This window comes from Montipora capricornis, chromosome 7 (assembly GCF_036669925.1).
Source record: "Montipora capricornis isolate CH-2021 chromosome 7, ASM3666992v2, whole genome shotgun sequence".
Taxonomy (NCBI): Eukaryota; Metazoa; Cnidaria; class Anthozoa; order Scleractinia; family Acroporidae; genus Montipora; species Montipora capricornis.
The window spans coordinates 7288856-7305575 of NC_090889.1; the positions used below are offsets into that span (position 1 = coordinate 7288856).

General features: G+C 39.2%; 1 protein-coding gene across 1 annotated transcript in view; it reads right to left on the minus strand.

The window, feature by feature from the left end:
- LOC138057424 (uncharacterized) overlaps positions 1–6106 on the minus strand; it is a 12740-nt gene extending 6634 nt beyond the window's left edge. The window contains exon 1 of the mRNA XM_068903449.1: positions 6002–6106. Within this exon, the coding sequence (XP_068759550.1) occupies positions 6002–6064 (63 nt within the window). The 5' untranslated portion in view covers positions 6065–6106. The remainder of the gene's footprint in view (positions 1–6001) is intronic.
- Positions 6107–16720: the final 10614 nt, after the last annotated feature.

Consider the following 16720-nt stretch of genomic DNA (forward strand, 5'->3'; position numbering starts at 1 on the left):
TCCAAGATTTTTAAATTCAAAGTGGTGATTCATTAGAAATTTAAATCACATTTAGATACTTGTAGAGTACACAGTGTTACTGCAGTTAAAACAACTGAGCTGGCTTTGTTACTATTGCTCTAATGTGTTGTTATTGTAAGCATTTAGAGGAAACTCTATGTTATTCTCTATCCTCTATATTTTCTTTTCTATGAGATTGTATTTGCAAGCAAGTTCCTTATACAACATTTTTGGCTAAGAATTAAACTAAATATTTGACTATTTACAGTTTAATAATGATATTAAATTTGTACAGATTTATTTGTTCCTCCAATCCCCCTTTGCAAGAAACAAGGTTGGAAATTAGTTACCTCCATTTCATTGTGTCCCATCACACTGTCAACTGAAACTTCATTCTGAATGCAAGGCTACTCTACATTCTTTGATTTCAGGCAGGATATTATAATTACATTCATAATGTAATGTCCGTAACGTAATGTCCGTAACTTGTTGCATTTTCTCCAATGATTCACATTCAGTGATTCATTTTGCCCTGCCTTTTGCGTATTTTACGCATTACATTCATTAAATACCCATTGGTTTCCGTCGAGCGCGTCCCGGGTACGCATACCGTAATTAAAAAGGTATTTATTGATTAAAATTCAGATGTCTGTGGTTTAAAAAACATCAATTATATGATTGAAAAAATAAAACTACAACTTGTCTTGGTTACAATTTTGACCCATTGCATTTGAGTTGTGACCCATTGATTTCTGTCTGAGGGGTACACTGTACCCATTAACACAATTTTCAAAATGAATCACTGCACATTGTTGTTGCAAATTCTCAATGCCGTAGTTTGGGCCCCTTCAAGCTAAAAAAGGATCCCAGCTCATGAGAAGATCTGGATTTTAATTGCGGAGAAAAAAGAAAAAAGGTCTTTTTTGTTACGGACATTACGTAATGTCCGCAACAGAAATGTTTTTCAATATAATTCAGCAATAACATTCAAGATGGCCCAAAACCTACCTGAAAATTTAACTTTGTCTTGCACTGACTCAGTTTTTTTAACTTAATGAGATTTTTGAAATTAAATTATGTGCCCTGCTATAATAATTTGAAATATTACAGCTTGATAGCTACTTAAGCAAGCTTCTCATTGGTCAACAATCAATGGCCTCTCTTTGCCGTTTACCACAAAACAAACTTTTGACAAATTATTTCCTGAACACTTTGGGGTATCCTCTTTCCAAATATCCATGGTTGGGAATCAAAAGATATGTTTGAAATTTTGACATTTTAGCTACTCTAAAATGGAATGGCCCATCATCATCATCATCATCATCATCATCATCATCACCATTATTATTATTATTATTATTATTATTATTATTATTATTATTGTTATTATTAATTTTTATAATTATTATTTTAACAGGATAACCATTTCAGTTATAAAACCAGTGCTATGAATATGGGTCCTGTGTAAAATAAATAAAAACAAGCAAATGACATAGAACACAACAAAAACTGTATAAGTAATACATACATAGATGACTGGTACTGGAACAAGTACCATTGGTAAACCTAAGCATAAAGACAACCCCAAGCACGGGGAGGGCACACTTAAACTGTCAACTTTGCAACATCTCTACGAGTAGTCAGACTTGGTAATGATAAAACCAACATCACTTCACTCCCCACACACGCGGCATCAGAGTTTCTCTTGAAACTGAACCCACCATTATCCACACAGTTAACTTGCTTACTTTGAATATTTTACAGGCTGCCAACAAGACAGGTTTATCAAGGATTAAAAACTAACTTCATTGCTGCTATGGAAAGTTCATATAAGTTTAATGTGAGTCTCCACAGAGACGATGCAGAGTTGTTCCATTGTTTTCAATCAAAAGGTATACCTATACCTTAATTATACCTGGTAACACGAAGTCATGTAATCAAAAAACAAACTTGGGCATATTTGGAAACTAAGATGATAGTTGGCAAAGGTTATGACATCACACAAATTATGTGTATGAGTAGATTTTCCTCCTATAACATTGTGATTATTTACATAGACAAGAATTACTTACATCTGGTTACATAGGAGACTGGAATATCTCAACAATTTGCAAAACAAAAAACAAAAAAAAAAACCTGTGCATAACCTTTCCTTGGCATTTTGGATTTTTCCTCACAATTATGTGCCGTGTGATACAGTTCAGCAACCCATCTGCAATGACACGTTTCACCTGGCATGGATGGAAGGGAAGGGACGAGCCTCTGGGGGTGGGGGGATTGGTCCAGTGGTATACTCCCTTCAGATAATGTTTGGATGTTTAATAATCCCCTTAAGAAACATTTCCTGGGCTTATAATTAACATGGACAGAATATTGGCCGGTTTAAGTGAGTATAACTGTCGCTCAAACCAGTTTCAAAATTAAAACTTAAAATTTACTCTTATTCTAAGAACCATATTTTTTTTTCAAAAGCCTGACCATTTTTCATAAAAGAGAGGAAACCAGTTTGGATCTGCGTCTGATCATCATCATCATCATGCCACATGTTGCATAGAGCACACAATGACATTAATTTTACCCTCATACTTTTCATGGCTGTGATTTTAAAATAGCATCTCTAATTTAACTCCTCAAGAAACAACGCTATATCTGTAGTTACATTTAATATTCCTATTAAATGCCAATAGATGGTCCTATAGTAAGCTAGGAGGGATTAGTGGGATTATGCAGGGATTATGCAGTTTGGGTTTACCTTTCACATACATGTATGATCAAAAGGTTGTGGTTTGCAATGAGACCTCTGACAATACGTCCATAACAGTGTACTTTAAAAACTACTAAAAGTGTAAGTTATACTTTACAAATATGAACTGTGCAGGTAAATGGATCAGCCTGTGAAAGGGATGTCAGAGATAAGCTTTGGGGAGCATTCACAAAAACTTGTTGGGGGAGGGGGACTGATGAGAAATTGGGAGGTCCCCAAAAGAAATTAGAAGTAAAAAGGGGAGTGCGAAAAATATAAACACTCTCAAGGGGGACACTTTAAATAATGAAAACAAAACTTGCAATTAGCCAGGGAAATCAAAATTAAACAAAATAATTATAATATTCAACAATGCAGCACCAAAAATTTCAAGTCTGGTGCTTTGAATTCAGAAGTATGTCCACTACTTTACCAAACTGTCGAAAACCCTGTCTCTGCAGTAATGTGAGTGTGACCTTTTGGCCTCACACTTTTCCATCAATTTAATTACTGTAGTCTCAACAGAAAGGCTTGTTGGTGGTAGGAGCGAGTGGTTGTGCCATGTATCAGTGAGATAGCTGGCTTTCTAATGGCTAGTTCTTTAGATAGTACAGTGTAGATAATATTTTCTCAACAGTCATCCACCACCCCCCCCCCCCCCCCCCCCCCCCCCCCTCCCGACAAGTTTTTTTGAATGCTTCCTTAATTAATTTTATTTTGTTTGACTACATGACTGACCGACCTAAGCTCTGGAATGGAGTGAAAAGAAAAACCCAAAACTCTTGAGACAGAGTGTTCATATTGACCTATATGTGATGATTTAAAGTAGCCTTTTTGTTCACAGAAAGTGGTTTTCATAGATAACAGCAATGGGGCACAAAAATAACCATCAATGTTGGTTGCCTTTCAACTTAATTTAAGATGCTCCTGTTCTACTTTACACAATACTTTTATCCAGTGTGTGTTGAAGGAAACTGAAAGAGGCCATAGACATTACTTGACAGATCAATCTTCATTCCCCTTAACTTACAGTTGAAATTTGAGCCATCCTAACAAGTCAACTAACTGGAAGTTCAAAAATAATCTTTCATCAGACTAAAATTTTAAGGTAACCGTATTTCATCAAATTCAAATAAGAAGGAAAAAAACTCACCATTTTGTAGTGCCCCTAATTAACATTCTTGAATTATTGCACCGCAGTAAATTGATGAACATTCTTGAGTCAATGCATGACAATTACATATTTAGAGGGGGATTTCTTAATTTTTAATTGAAAACATGCACATATGGATACACGCATGCACTGCTACATTAAATGATTAGTACTGACCAGTACATGTGCTTTTTCCGTTCAGTATTGCCACAACTTATATAATTGGGTGAGTTGAGAATTAAGTGAGGTTTAGAAGTAAGTTGGCATTATAGTGTCCCTCCTCAGAATTTAACTATTAGTCTTTAGTGTTCTCGTCAGGCCTTGCCCTTGTGGGACAGGAAAAATAGAAATGTTGCATTGAAAGCCATGCAAATGCACCCACTTGGGTGCACAACGATCCTATGAACAAAACAGACTTTTAAAAGTAAGTTAGCAGTTTGTCAATGGTCCAGGGATTTACTCCAGCTCTTTGCTTCTTCAAATGAATGAAAACAGTTTTATTACCAAAGCCTTCCAACAATTTTATCGCCTTTTGCTTTCGTCAGTAACAAAAGCATTGTGCAGCTTCGATATCTTGGCCGCCATATTGAATCACGTAGGTACTTTGTGTAACAGATAATTTAGAGTGCGGGTTCATGCTATCCGTGGCACAGAAAAACTTGCTCGAGGCGGAATATACCATAATTCTCTTTGCTTGTCCACCTTAATTTTGCATAAGCATTGCTTTTGTGTTCTCTTGGGACCATTGTAAGTCCTATGAGCCTATGATAAGCCTATGATGTCAACAAAAAGATCACGACTTGTAAGATCTATCTAGAGGCAAACAAATCAAATGCATTTACAATATTGTTGAAGGGCCACCATTGCAAGAGTTCCAATTTGAACATGCCTTAATGAAATGGGCAGAGAAATTACAAAGAATGTTTTCCACCCTAGTCATGGAGCGCAAGTTACTTTGCCCCACTTAAGCTTTTGTGAGGCCACTATTTTTCAGGAAAGGGGGCCCTGGGACTCCCTAAGTCGAAATCCTGGGGAGAACAATGAGTCTTACACAATGAGTTTGCAGTATGTAGTTCTGTTTCAACTTTTGGCCAGAAATTAAGGCATCTTGGAAATTAAACATCTTGGCTTTTAAGTGACAAATTTTCTATAAACCTATTGACTCCCTGGGTTTCCCCATTGAGGATTGAAATTGTCTGGTGTTAGACAGAGTAAAATATTAAGTCTGGCCGGTTTAAGTCGATTTGGGTGTTAAAGGATTAAAAAAGGTTATGAGGAAAGGCAATGATTACAAATAATTTACTTCACTAATTAAAAAATTTCAATTAAAAGAATCCAAGAGAGAAGATCAAAGATACAATCACACAAGTAACAGTTGTTGCCAGAAAAATAAACATTATTATTTTAAAGGTATTCAAACAATATATTTTAAACTGGCCTTGATTAAACAATACATTCTACAGTTGTCTTAAGTAAAACAAATTAGCAGAAACATTACCACTAAGCATTTATTTTAAGTTGCCCAGTAACCCAGCCCTTGGTGAAGACCACCCAGTACAAATTTACCAACCAACTACAACTCAATATTTCACCCCAGAAGTTAACCAAAAAGGAGGAATTTACATTGTTGCACCAAATGATAGGGGTGCTGGCTACCTGAGAGTTGAAAATGGCAACCCAGGGCCAGTCAATGGCTGCCTTTAATTTGTAATTGAGATGATAACCATGAGCATACTGTACGATCGTACGTCCGGGTGTCATGTAGTCCTGAGAAGGACTGTTTGCATTGACTGACGTTTCGACAACCTGAGCGGAAGTCATCTTCAGAGTCAATTGATTTGTGTAACGTCAGTAGATACTATAAGAACTCCGGTCGTATATGTCATTGGTCAGCTTATTCGTGAGTCCACATGATTCTCAATAAAGTACATGGTATACTGTTTTCAATAAGCGAGTATTCAGTACCCTAAAAACTACATAATAGCGGCGAATTTGCCTTCTTGATCAAAAAGCTAAAAGCAGTTTTAGTTAGAATGAGGAAATGTAAACACCTGAAGCACGGAGGGCAAGTAAAGATTAGAAATGGATCGGAAATGCGTACGTACCGTCGCTGTTGTCTCCACTTCCGCCATCGCCATTTTCACTTTTTGTCTTACATCCCCTGGCATCGCTGAGGCCAATCGTCGGTAGAATTTGTGCGCAACGTTGCAGCGCAGGTAACGCGCCTGTAACGCCTGTGATATGTCACGAATGGGTGACCCTATTCGACGAATGGGATGGAATGGTGGAACAACGGAATCGCGGAATACACGGTATATTATAAAATACGAAATATATGGAATATTCTAAAACACGGAAGATATTGAATATTTTGAAACACGGAATATACGGATTATTCTAAAACACGGAATATACAAATTATTCTAAAACGCGGGATGAGAGAAAAATCTTTCAGAAAAGGATATAAATAATACACTTTTTGCCCGTGAGCATTAGTAGTCTGGGTAGGATAACATGATGATAATTTAACATTTCCCTGCGACAAATAATATAAAAAATGTGTGACAGAGAAGAGTTCAACCCAATCTCGTACCCAGAGTCCTCGGGCTTTTTGGCCAGCGGGTGAGCGCCCGGAGAGACTCTGGGATTCTCTGGGATAATCGACTCCATTTTCTCAGAAAACGTGGGTTCCGTTCTCATGACGTATGCTTGAGTTTAAACGGAAGCAGAAAAGAGAAAACCGTTAACAGTAGAAATGGTGGGTTGAAAGTGTTCGAGAAGCAAGAATTTTAGCCTTACACACAAAGAAACTGGAGAAATGATCATTGGCTTGCTGTAAGAGCAAGTGAAAATGAAACCTCTGACACTTCGGTGAGTGTATTTTTGGTGTTTCAGCGTACATTCCACCGTACAGAATGCAATGAGAATGCCATCGTGCAAGCAACACGATCGACAAATTTTTTTTGTGGAAACGACACAAATGTCCTCTTCTTCTACAAGTTGATGTTCCGTAATTCTGAATGGCTTCGACAAGACCTTATTCCACGGATTTCTCCTCAAAGAGAATGATGTAATGTTTTCCCACGGTACTTTTGCAACAGCAACAGTAATCACTTTTTAGCAGTTTTAGCAGCGTGGGAAAATTCCCATGCGGTATATGACAGAATTCAAACCTCGTCGTTTTATTATTTTTGTGATTTATGTATTTCTGAGGTAGAAAAAATCAATCAGCACTGAAACTTGTTTTAGATTTTGAATCTTCCTCCAAATTCTAGGGCTTCCGAATTACTTATCGACTTCCTGACGGACTGCCATTGTTACGCAAGCGGCCAATCAAAATATAGTTCAAATCGATTATCCCAGAGTCTCTCCGGGCGCTCACCCGCTGGCCAAAAAGTCCGAGGACTCTGGGTACGAGATTGAGTTCAACCCTGGGAGATATGTTTCCCCGCTTCCGTTTATGTGCCTCTCGGACTGTGCCCAAACATCGCAGGCGCACTTTCTCACACTCAGAGAAGGAAAAATGGAGAAAGACAATGGTAAATGTCTCAATTGTTTTAAAAGCGTAATGTACGACATGTTATCGTTTCTTTTGCAGGCTGATTTGCTTGGTCAGTGCCTTTTTGAAGGTCTTATTAAAAAATCTAATGTAAGTTTCGAGTAAAGTTATGATTCTCGCAGTTATGGACGCAATTAGCAATTGCGCAGAGAAGCCTGACCGCGCGATACCGATGCAACGGCTCTAACCAACTGAGCTATAAAGCCACTGACGTTGTGAGCTGGTCATTTGTGGGTTCATTTGTTTTGTATCCGCAGTTCAGCATATGATGCATTTCATATATCATTTCGTTGATTGATTCCTTCCTCACGGGAACATTAGAGCCCACAAATGACCCTAATGTGAAATCTTCTCTGTAACACGTTTTTATATCTTTTGTCGCGGGGAAATGTAAAATTCATTCATCGCCTTTTAGAATAATATGTACCGGGGGGGTATATTCCGTGTTTTAGAATAATCTGTATGTTCCGTGTTTCAAAATATTCAATATTATCCGTGTTTTAGAATATTCCATATTCCATATTTTAAAATATTCCGTGTATTGCGCAATTCCTCCCTTTTGCCATTCCGTTCTATCATTTTACCATTCAGTCGAATAGGGTCTCCCTTACGAATTACTTCAAGTATTAGTAAAGTTGAGGTTTTAAAACCTTTGCAAAAACCATGGTCCATACGTCTTGCACAGCGTTGGATCAGAGAAGATCGTGATCAATCAAAATTGATAGGAAACCATGATAGGAAAACATTTATGAAAGTCAAGTAGACTACTGCACGACTGATATTCGCGTTGGTTTATCACTCGTGCAGTAGTCTACTTGACGTTCATAAATATTTTTCAAGCATTAGTAAAAATGACATGTCGACAAAAACGCCAGGGGGAGGAGGGGGATCCAGGCCGGCAAAACAATGGCACATTTATTTCCAAGTCATCATGAAACGTTAAAGAGAAGTGAGCGGGAGGGTGGAAAAGCTCTGGGAAGCTCTGCCAGTTTGGAAAACTCGAGGACGAACCGTTGCGTAAATTTAATGGGGCTTTTCTTTTAATACTTTTACTACCCTACGAACTTAAGTTTTAAAGTTCTTTTCCTTTACTTTCACGAAAATAGAGCAGGCCCCAGATGTTCAAACGATGGATAGCGCTATCCACTAGATAAATCACTATCCAGCGGATAAACACTAGCAAAACCGATTGAGTTATCCAGTGGATAGTGATTTATCCGGCAGATAGAGCTATTCATCGTTTGAACAACTGGGGCCAGAAGTGTATTTTCTTCCTTGAACACTTGAATAGTGCGGGCCTACGAGGAAACAGCCAGCAATTAAGGGTGCGTTCGATTGACCAAATTCCGGAATAAGAATACGTAGAGAGATGATTTAAAATAGTATGTTTGGCGTTTTGAAGTAACAAGGATAATAAAGATATGTTTAAAATAGCATTTTTGCAGATTTTTAATGTGAATCTACGTAAAAATGAAGGCCGGGATTTCTAACTTCTATTTCATGTATTCCTATTCCGGAATATGGTCAATCGAACGCACTCTTAATTAAACAAAAAAACACACTCTGGAAGATGAGCATGACGGCAAGGAGACGCGGATAATATATAGATTTAGCCAAGCCTAAAAGCGGAGCTCCCATTTCTCACCACAGCAAGCAATACAGTGTTTATGCAAATAATTATGCTTCTGCCATGATCGTCTAGTGTGTACAGTTTACAGTTATCAAACAGATGAAACACCTCTGAGCTGACAGCAGTACGGACACAAACAATCCTGGCAAACAATAACTAACAATTTTAATCAACTGTCAACAACTAGACTTGAAATTATTACTCTTTTTCACAACATTTTCCGTTTTACTGACAATCTCTCCCTCTCTCTTCAGTTCAGAACAAAAGCAAAAATCTTTACTAATTAAAAAGTCAATCTAAATTGTAGTAAATTCGCTTACTGGACTGCAATTTCATAGTCAAAAAAAAGAATCTCACAACTGGATACCCATTTGACACAAAAAGCCTATAAATATGATTTTTGAAATATGTCAGAATCTCTGTCAACACGGAATTGTAGACGTTTTCAGGCCTAACTTATTTTAAGCTTAAGCTTATGCACCTGGCACTGTAACCCCAACCCCTCCCCCACCTACCCCGGGGAAACATGGGGCATGGGTGGGGCTTCATGGGGTCTTTGACTTTTTGCCTTGCCCGAGGAGGTGGGGATTAGTGCATTTTGGCGTTTGCTTTTCTCTATGGCGTGGGGAATTAGTACATTTCAGTCCGTTGCCCGTTTTTCGTAAAGAAACAAACAGGATTCTGTGAAACTTCATTTTCATTAATTGCCTTCTGGAATAATGTCGAGATCTCTGGGTCTCTATGTTGCTCATCTATAAGGTGTGATCTAGAATTCAGTTCAGCATCCTTCCTCTTCTAGAAAATGGCTTTGTTCCAGACAAATTCTTTGGGACAGCTTCCACGAAAACTTAACTGATGAAGGTATCTGCTATGTCAACATCTTTATCTATTCTTAATATATTCGTACTCATAGCACGGGTTACCGCACACGCAGCATAGATGAAATTTGGAATTTCTTTCTCTACTGGGTCAGGCAGCTGCTCTATACAAGGCACGTTAGTTACAATAGGATTGATGATCACTTTGTCTCCAGCCAAATCATTTTCGAGAAGAAGATGAACTCCCTCGAAATGTAACGAGGACCCAGGTCCGACGTTAACCGGACCAGACACCAGATCTGATGACAAATAGACAGTGTGGAGCGGAACTGGCGAGTAGTCTGAAGAGTTTACCCCTTTAATGAGAACACTTGCTCCAGTAGATGACTTCCCAGAAAAGGGCAAGGCTTCTGCCAATAACAGAGACTGTGAAGCTCCAGTATCTCGGAGAATTTTAACAGCAACTGTGTCAGACAAATATCTGGAGAGCGACACTGAACCTTGAATAACCTTGAATAAAGGGGTCAAATATCTCCATAACAGGTCTTGGAGTGGAACTGACTGCTCTGCAAGAGGTTTCTTCTTTAGGAAATCCGATTTTTTTTTTAATCTTCTCTATTCACAGGTGTCAGACGTGAAGCAGCAATAAAACCAGTAGGCTTGGAATCTGTGTGACCTTGTTGTCTTCTCGTTTTCAACTTTTCAGGACATTCTGACATCAAATGTCCCTCTCTCCTGCAGTAATAACACGTTATCAACTTAAAAGGCTTTCTTGCCACCGCCGGCTTCTTTTGGGTAAATAACGGTGGAACTGGGGGGCGCGAATTGCTACCATACTTCTGCCTTTGGTTTGGGTTCTCCTTCTGAAGGTCTCTCAACGTGGTTGGCAAGTTCTGACCGCGAGGAGACGAGAACTTGCTGGGTTTTTCCTCAAAGACAAGCTTGTGGGTTAAGGAATAATCGTCTGCCAAATGTGCGTCCCCCTCCAGCGTTTCGGCTTTTTGTTCGTTAATAAATGTGCGGACATATTTGTGAATGCACCTCTTAATCTCTTCAATTAACATTACTTGCCTATAATCTATCATGATCTTTATCTACTTTCTGTGAAGAATACCAACGATCAAACAGCTGTTCCTTAGTTCTAGTAAATTCTACACACGTTTGATTACTTATTCCGATTCAGTTTCTGAACTTTTGACGGTAAGCTTCAGGAACTAATTCGTACCACTAATTCGTACCCCTTAAGAATAAGCTCTTTAACAGTATAATAACTTGACGCTTGCTCTACAGATTACTGCGTGTAAATTTCTCGAGCCTTACCTAATAACACACGCTGCAATAACATTGCCCAGTACTCCTTAGACCACTTAAGACTTTTGCTGCTTTTTCAAAATGTAGAAAATACTTATCTACATCTGTTTCTTGAACTAATTATATTAGTTCAAGAAACAAGATTATATATTTAGTTTCTTCAAAGTTACTACTAGAACCACTAACAGAATGATTTGATCCCCGCTGAAACCCCTAATTCTGGCTTTTTCATTTTTAATTAATGTTTTAAACGCTGTTGCTCCAGCCTCTCTTGTCGCTCATGTTCTTCAAGCCTTTCTTGTCACTCTTTCTCTTCAAGCCTTTCTTGTCGTTCTTTTTCTTCCAGCCTTTCTTATCGTTCTTCTTTTTCACGTTCAAACTGTCGCTGTTGTTCTCTTTCCTGCCTTTGCTTTTCTTCCATCCTTTCTTGTCTTTCCTTTTCTTCCCGTTTCAATCTTTCTTGCATTTCTAATTTCTTAAACTCCAACTGAAGCTGTAATTTCGTTAACTCCGAATCAGATGTCTCCTTTTTTAAGTCGTAAAAAGTATCCTCGTAAGGTTCCGACATAAACTTCTTTGGATCAAAATCCGCCATCCTAAAACTTGTCCTAGATTACTGAGTACAATAATACTCTCAAGGTAAATGCTTAAATTCATTTTAGTTAAATTCACTTCCTGATAGGCCCGCAATTTCTGTTACGGTAACTGATAACCGGCAGAAAGATAAAAACCTCGTTATTTCCACGAAACGCAATTTATTTAACATTAAACAAATGGAGACAACATAACTCAAGCTAGTGACAACCCAGAGTACAAACTCAGTAGAATTAACTCAATACATTTCTAAGCTTATCTGACCACGGGCAAAGTACTGTCCTTCACTTTGACGAAATCTCCTGAAGACTTCTTGCACAGTATCGCACTCCACGGAAACCAAGTTGACAACAGAATGTCAGAATCACACACGAACGGGGAAATCCGTTTACTTGTCACTTGTCACACAATATCGCTTGCATGGAAATCACAAACAGGGAACGTAGTCCCGAATGACAACGACAACCAACTGACTGACTAGAGAGCCGCTTATATAGCTATCGGAAGAGAGTCTAGAAGTTTCCAAAAGTTACTATTTACAGCTATTACAATAAACTCTATTTTCAAACTTACCAGTCACGGACTATTTTGAAACTGATGAGTCACAGTTCTAGAAAATGCTTGAAACAACGCATTGCGTGACATAAACCTTCGCAAACTTTTCCAGATAATTCCGCTCCTTGTAACATGAGATATGTCCAGGTTTGACCCTAACTAGATTCACGCGGATTTCAGCCAACTTCAACATCACTTGTGTCTCAGAATACCGACAATTTATGTCACAAAGTTTCCACCAAATGCTGCACTTTAAGTGAATATTAACTGATGCATATACCCAAAGCTAAAACTAACGCTAACCTTAACACTTACCTTATTGTTGAAAATAGGTAGCAAATTCTTAGACTTAAAGGGTCACTTTGTGTTGGATGTCAGAATTGGTCTTGCATCTAATTAGGGTCAAACCTGGACATAACTGTGTAACATAGGCGTGTTGGGCATTGTCTGATATGGTGCATCTCCGGTTGCAGGGTGCAGTGTGTCTCTATAATCCATTAGCATGTCATAAACTGTCATGTTCCTAGTCTTTCATTGGAGGTGGGAAATCTGTTCTGTCTTGTTGCATAAACCTTCCCACATGTCCATTGGCTCAAGGGTGTCCAGGAGCGACTTTGTGGTGTACAATCCTTCTTCTTGGGCAAAGTCTGGAAACTCTTTAGAATTAAATGGTGGACCATTATGCGTGAAAATTTGTTTCGGAATACTGTGGTGGGCAAACATCTTCTTAAGTTTCTCCTTGCTTGGTTGGTTTGATACTGGTTGAAGATACAGTTTTAACTTCTGGATATCGACTTCTATCATCAATGGCTACTAAATTATAATGACCATCTGGGTAGGCTTCTCCAAGGTCCAGTGAAATTTCCTCCCAGGGGTACCTTGGGATGGTTTTGATGGTTTCATTGGCTCTTGCTTGTGATCTTTGGTGGTGACTTGACAATCAAAGCAGTGTCCTATCATCTGGTCAATCATTGCATTTATGCTAGGAAACCAATATTTTTGCTCTTATCATCTGTTGGGTTTTTGTTGTACTTAGATGTCCTAACTTGTGAGCTGTCTTGATGACTTTCTGCTACAAATCTGTGGAAAGGACAATTCTGTCCGTTCTGAATATAAGACTGCGCGCTTCATAAATCTCAACTTTAAATGGATAGAATGTGCTAAGTTGATATCTTTCTTCCTGGTTTCCCAGTCGCCTTCCTTGATGGTTTTATTGGCTCTTGCTTGTGATCTTTGCATGTGATCTTTGGTGGTGACTTGACAAACAAAGCAGTGTCCTATCATCTGGTCAATCATTGCATTTATGCTAGGAAACCAATATTTTGCTCTTATCATCTGTTGGGTTTTTGTTGTACTTAGATGTCCTAATTCGTGAGCTGTCCTGATCATTGTCCGCTGCAAATCTGTGGAAAGGATAAATCTGTCCATTCTGAATATAAGACTGCGCGCTTCATAAGTCTCATCTTTAATTGGGTAGAATGGTGCTAAGTTCACATATTTCTTCCTAGTTTCCCAGTCGCCTTCCTTGATGACCTGACTTAGTTTCTGCAAAACGTCATATCGACACATCTCCTCGTTAATCTTGTCCAATACTACCGCATGTTCTGCTTCAATGGTTGTCTTCAGCACTTTCTCTGTGTCACCATTTCCAGTGATTGGAAGCGCGTGTCTGGATAGGAAATCTAGGGGGGTCTGCTTCATTTCTGCCGGGTTCATCTAGCATTTCATAATCCATTTCACAATCTGCATGTCCATAACCCCTTTCTCCATCCGTGGGATAGTTTTGTAGTGGGCTTATTGAAGAGAGGTACACGTGATTTGTGTGCAGTGATAATCGTGAATCTGGGGCTTCAAGTAAATAAATGGAAAATCTGTCCATTTTTTCGCTGTTTGGCTGTACTTGTTTTCTGTGACTGTCAGAGTGCGGCTTATAATGTGAACCAGTCGACAACCCTCCAAATTCACACTTGGGTTCATAAGCTTCAGCGCTCTGGAATACTGTCTCCAGAATCACATTATGTTCCTTCGAATCTCTTGCTCCAATTTAAGAGATCGTCTCTTTTGTTGAGGCATGCTGGAATGTCACCAATTTATTCTGGTCATCAGACCATCGAACAGGTCTTGGGATGTTTTGGCAACAAATACCAGCCTCTTTGGTTGGATTTTACCCCACTGATCTAGATTCTGGGTGTAATACTAACTGGTAGTACCCTTGTCGTAGGTCTAACATCTAAATGGTGCAATCATGAAAATTGTAAATAAAGTCTTCCACTATCGGTGCCTGTGAAATTGGACTTCGTTCCATGTACTTGTTTGGGATTCTCAAGTCAGCAGTTGCTCTGATCATGTGGGGTTCCAACCGGTTTGGTGGTATTTTGCAAACTTTGGTTTTGGTTGCACTACCAACGGGGAACACCAAGTGATTGGTTATTCTTCTGGAACTTTTTCAAACATGTCTTCCTTTATGCCCAGGTCAAGCCACTTCTTCAATGCTTCTTGCAGGTAATACGGTACTTGTCTGAGTTTCTGTGTAACTGGCACTGCTTCTGGTTTCATGTGGAGCTGGCCTAGGACTTCCTTGTTGTTCCCCCCGATGCCTTCAAATAGATGTTTGTATCTGGCAAACACTGATTTCATCTCCTGTACCCCTTCAATTGAGGTAACTGTATTCTTCCAGATAGAACAACAAATTTGGTGGGTCTTCCACAGGTCTCATTCCCGATCACTGTCTGAAATTCTGCCTTCACCTCGAGCTTGTGACTGGAGGGTGCGAAGCTTTATTCGACTAGGCTTCAGGTTGAGCCTCTCCCTTGTCCGGTGAACAAATGCCTTAAACTGATTTTTATCCATTAAGTTAACATCTGCACCACTATCAGCTTCCATTTGTACATCAACATCATTCAGTCGTACCACAACTGGTCAAAAGGTACTTCCAATACTCTTCTGCATTACTGAAAAATTCATCGTCCGAGCTTGTGGATTCAGCAACTTCAATTGTTTTCTTAATTCCTCTTTTAATTCTTCCACTGCTCGGTTTTGCTCTCTTGCTCTTCTGGTCACGGACATTCGCAAATCTGCACACAAAAGAAAACTGGTTTATCTTGTGGCACTTGCGGCATTTCTTTCCATACGCAGGACAGTCTTTCCCTTTCATGTGGGCTCCAGTCAATCCACAGAAATCACTTTTGTGCTGCTTAGCAGTTCGGTATTTCCTCCTTGTTTGGCAGCTCGGATTCCACACGAGATACAGCAGTGTTCTGACCACTCTCCGTATATTGCATTTGCCTTGCTATGTCCTCTGTCTGACTTGCTTCGGTGAGAAAACGCGTTAAATCCCAATTAACTGCTTCTTATTGATAGTTTGATATGCTCCAAAATTCTTTCCTCGTAAGTAGTTCCAAACTCGCACGCTTTCGCTTTCTCTCGAAGTCTTGTCGCGTATGCACTCGTGGTTTCGCCAACAAGAAGTCTCGTCTTCAAAACTAAATATCTCGCATGATGTTTATTCTTCTTCGGTGCGAAATGCTCATTAAGTTTGGTTCGCAGTTTCACGTACACGTCTTTTTCTGCTCCTGGACTTCTGGATTCATCTCCAATCGAACAATTTCCATTCCAACTTCAAAATTAAACGGGCATCTTTCTTGTCGAAGTGCTTTGTAATCCTACAATACCGAAACTCTCTGTCTATTCCTTCAAGCCATTCCTGCCATGCCTTACTCGTGTTGTTTGCTTCGTCCGAAATGATGAATGGTTGTGTGCGAAGGTTCCTCGTTTCTGTGACGATTCGAACTTGGGCTGCTTCACCGACCCCCGCTGCTGCTTCTTCGCCTGTTCCATGTCCAGGCATCCTTGCTTGGTATCTTGTTTAATTTTTCTCTCCGCCAATGTTAAGACTACCAATATAAGGGTCGATTCATACGCTTTAAATTAGCAGGCTTTTTTCGAACTCTGCCCTTTTCTTTTGTTTAAGGGAGGTTTTGGGAGCTCTTTTAAACTATTTCTCTTCATCATTCTTCTGAGGTATATTTAGCAATTATTCTACGATGGCGCGCTGGATATGAAATGAAAGATAACCAACGAGGCGCGTAGCGCCGAGTTGGTTATAATCATTTTATGGACCAGCCAGCCCGAGTACAATAATTGTTTTATTAAAAACTCCAGGATCAACAACTCTTCCACTAAAGCATCGATTTCTGCCATCGGTCAATTCCGGTTCCAAACGGGTTTTGCCAGCCATTTTTTTCTCAGAGATGCAAAAAATATTTTCAGCTCGCTTTATTGAGGACGCGTTCCTTGACCAGCAGGTATATGAAATGATAGCCTGTGTCCGGCGAGTCAATGGAAATCAGTTGTTTAC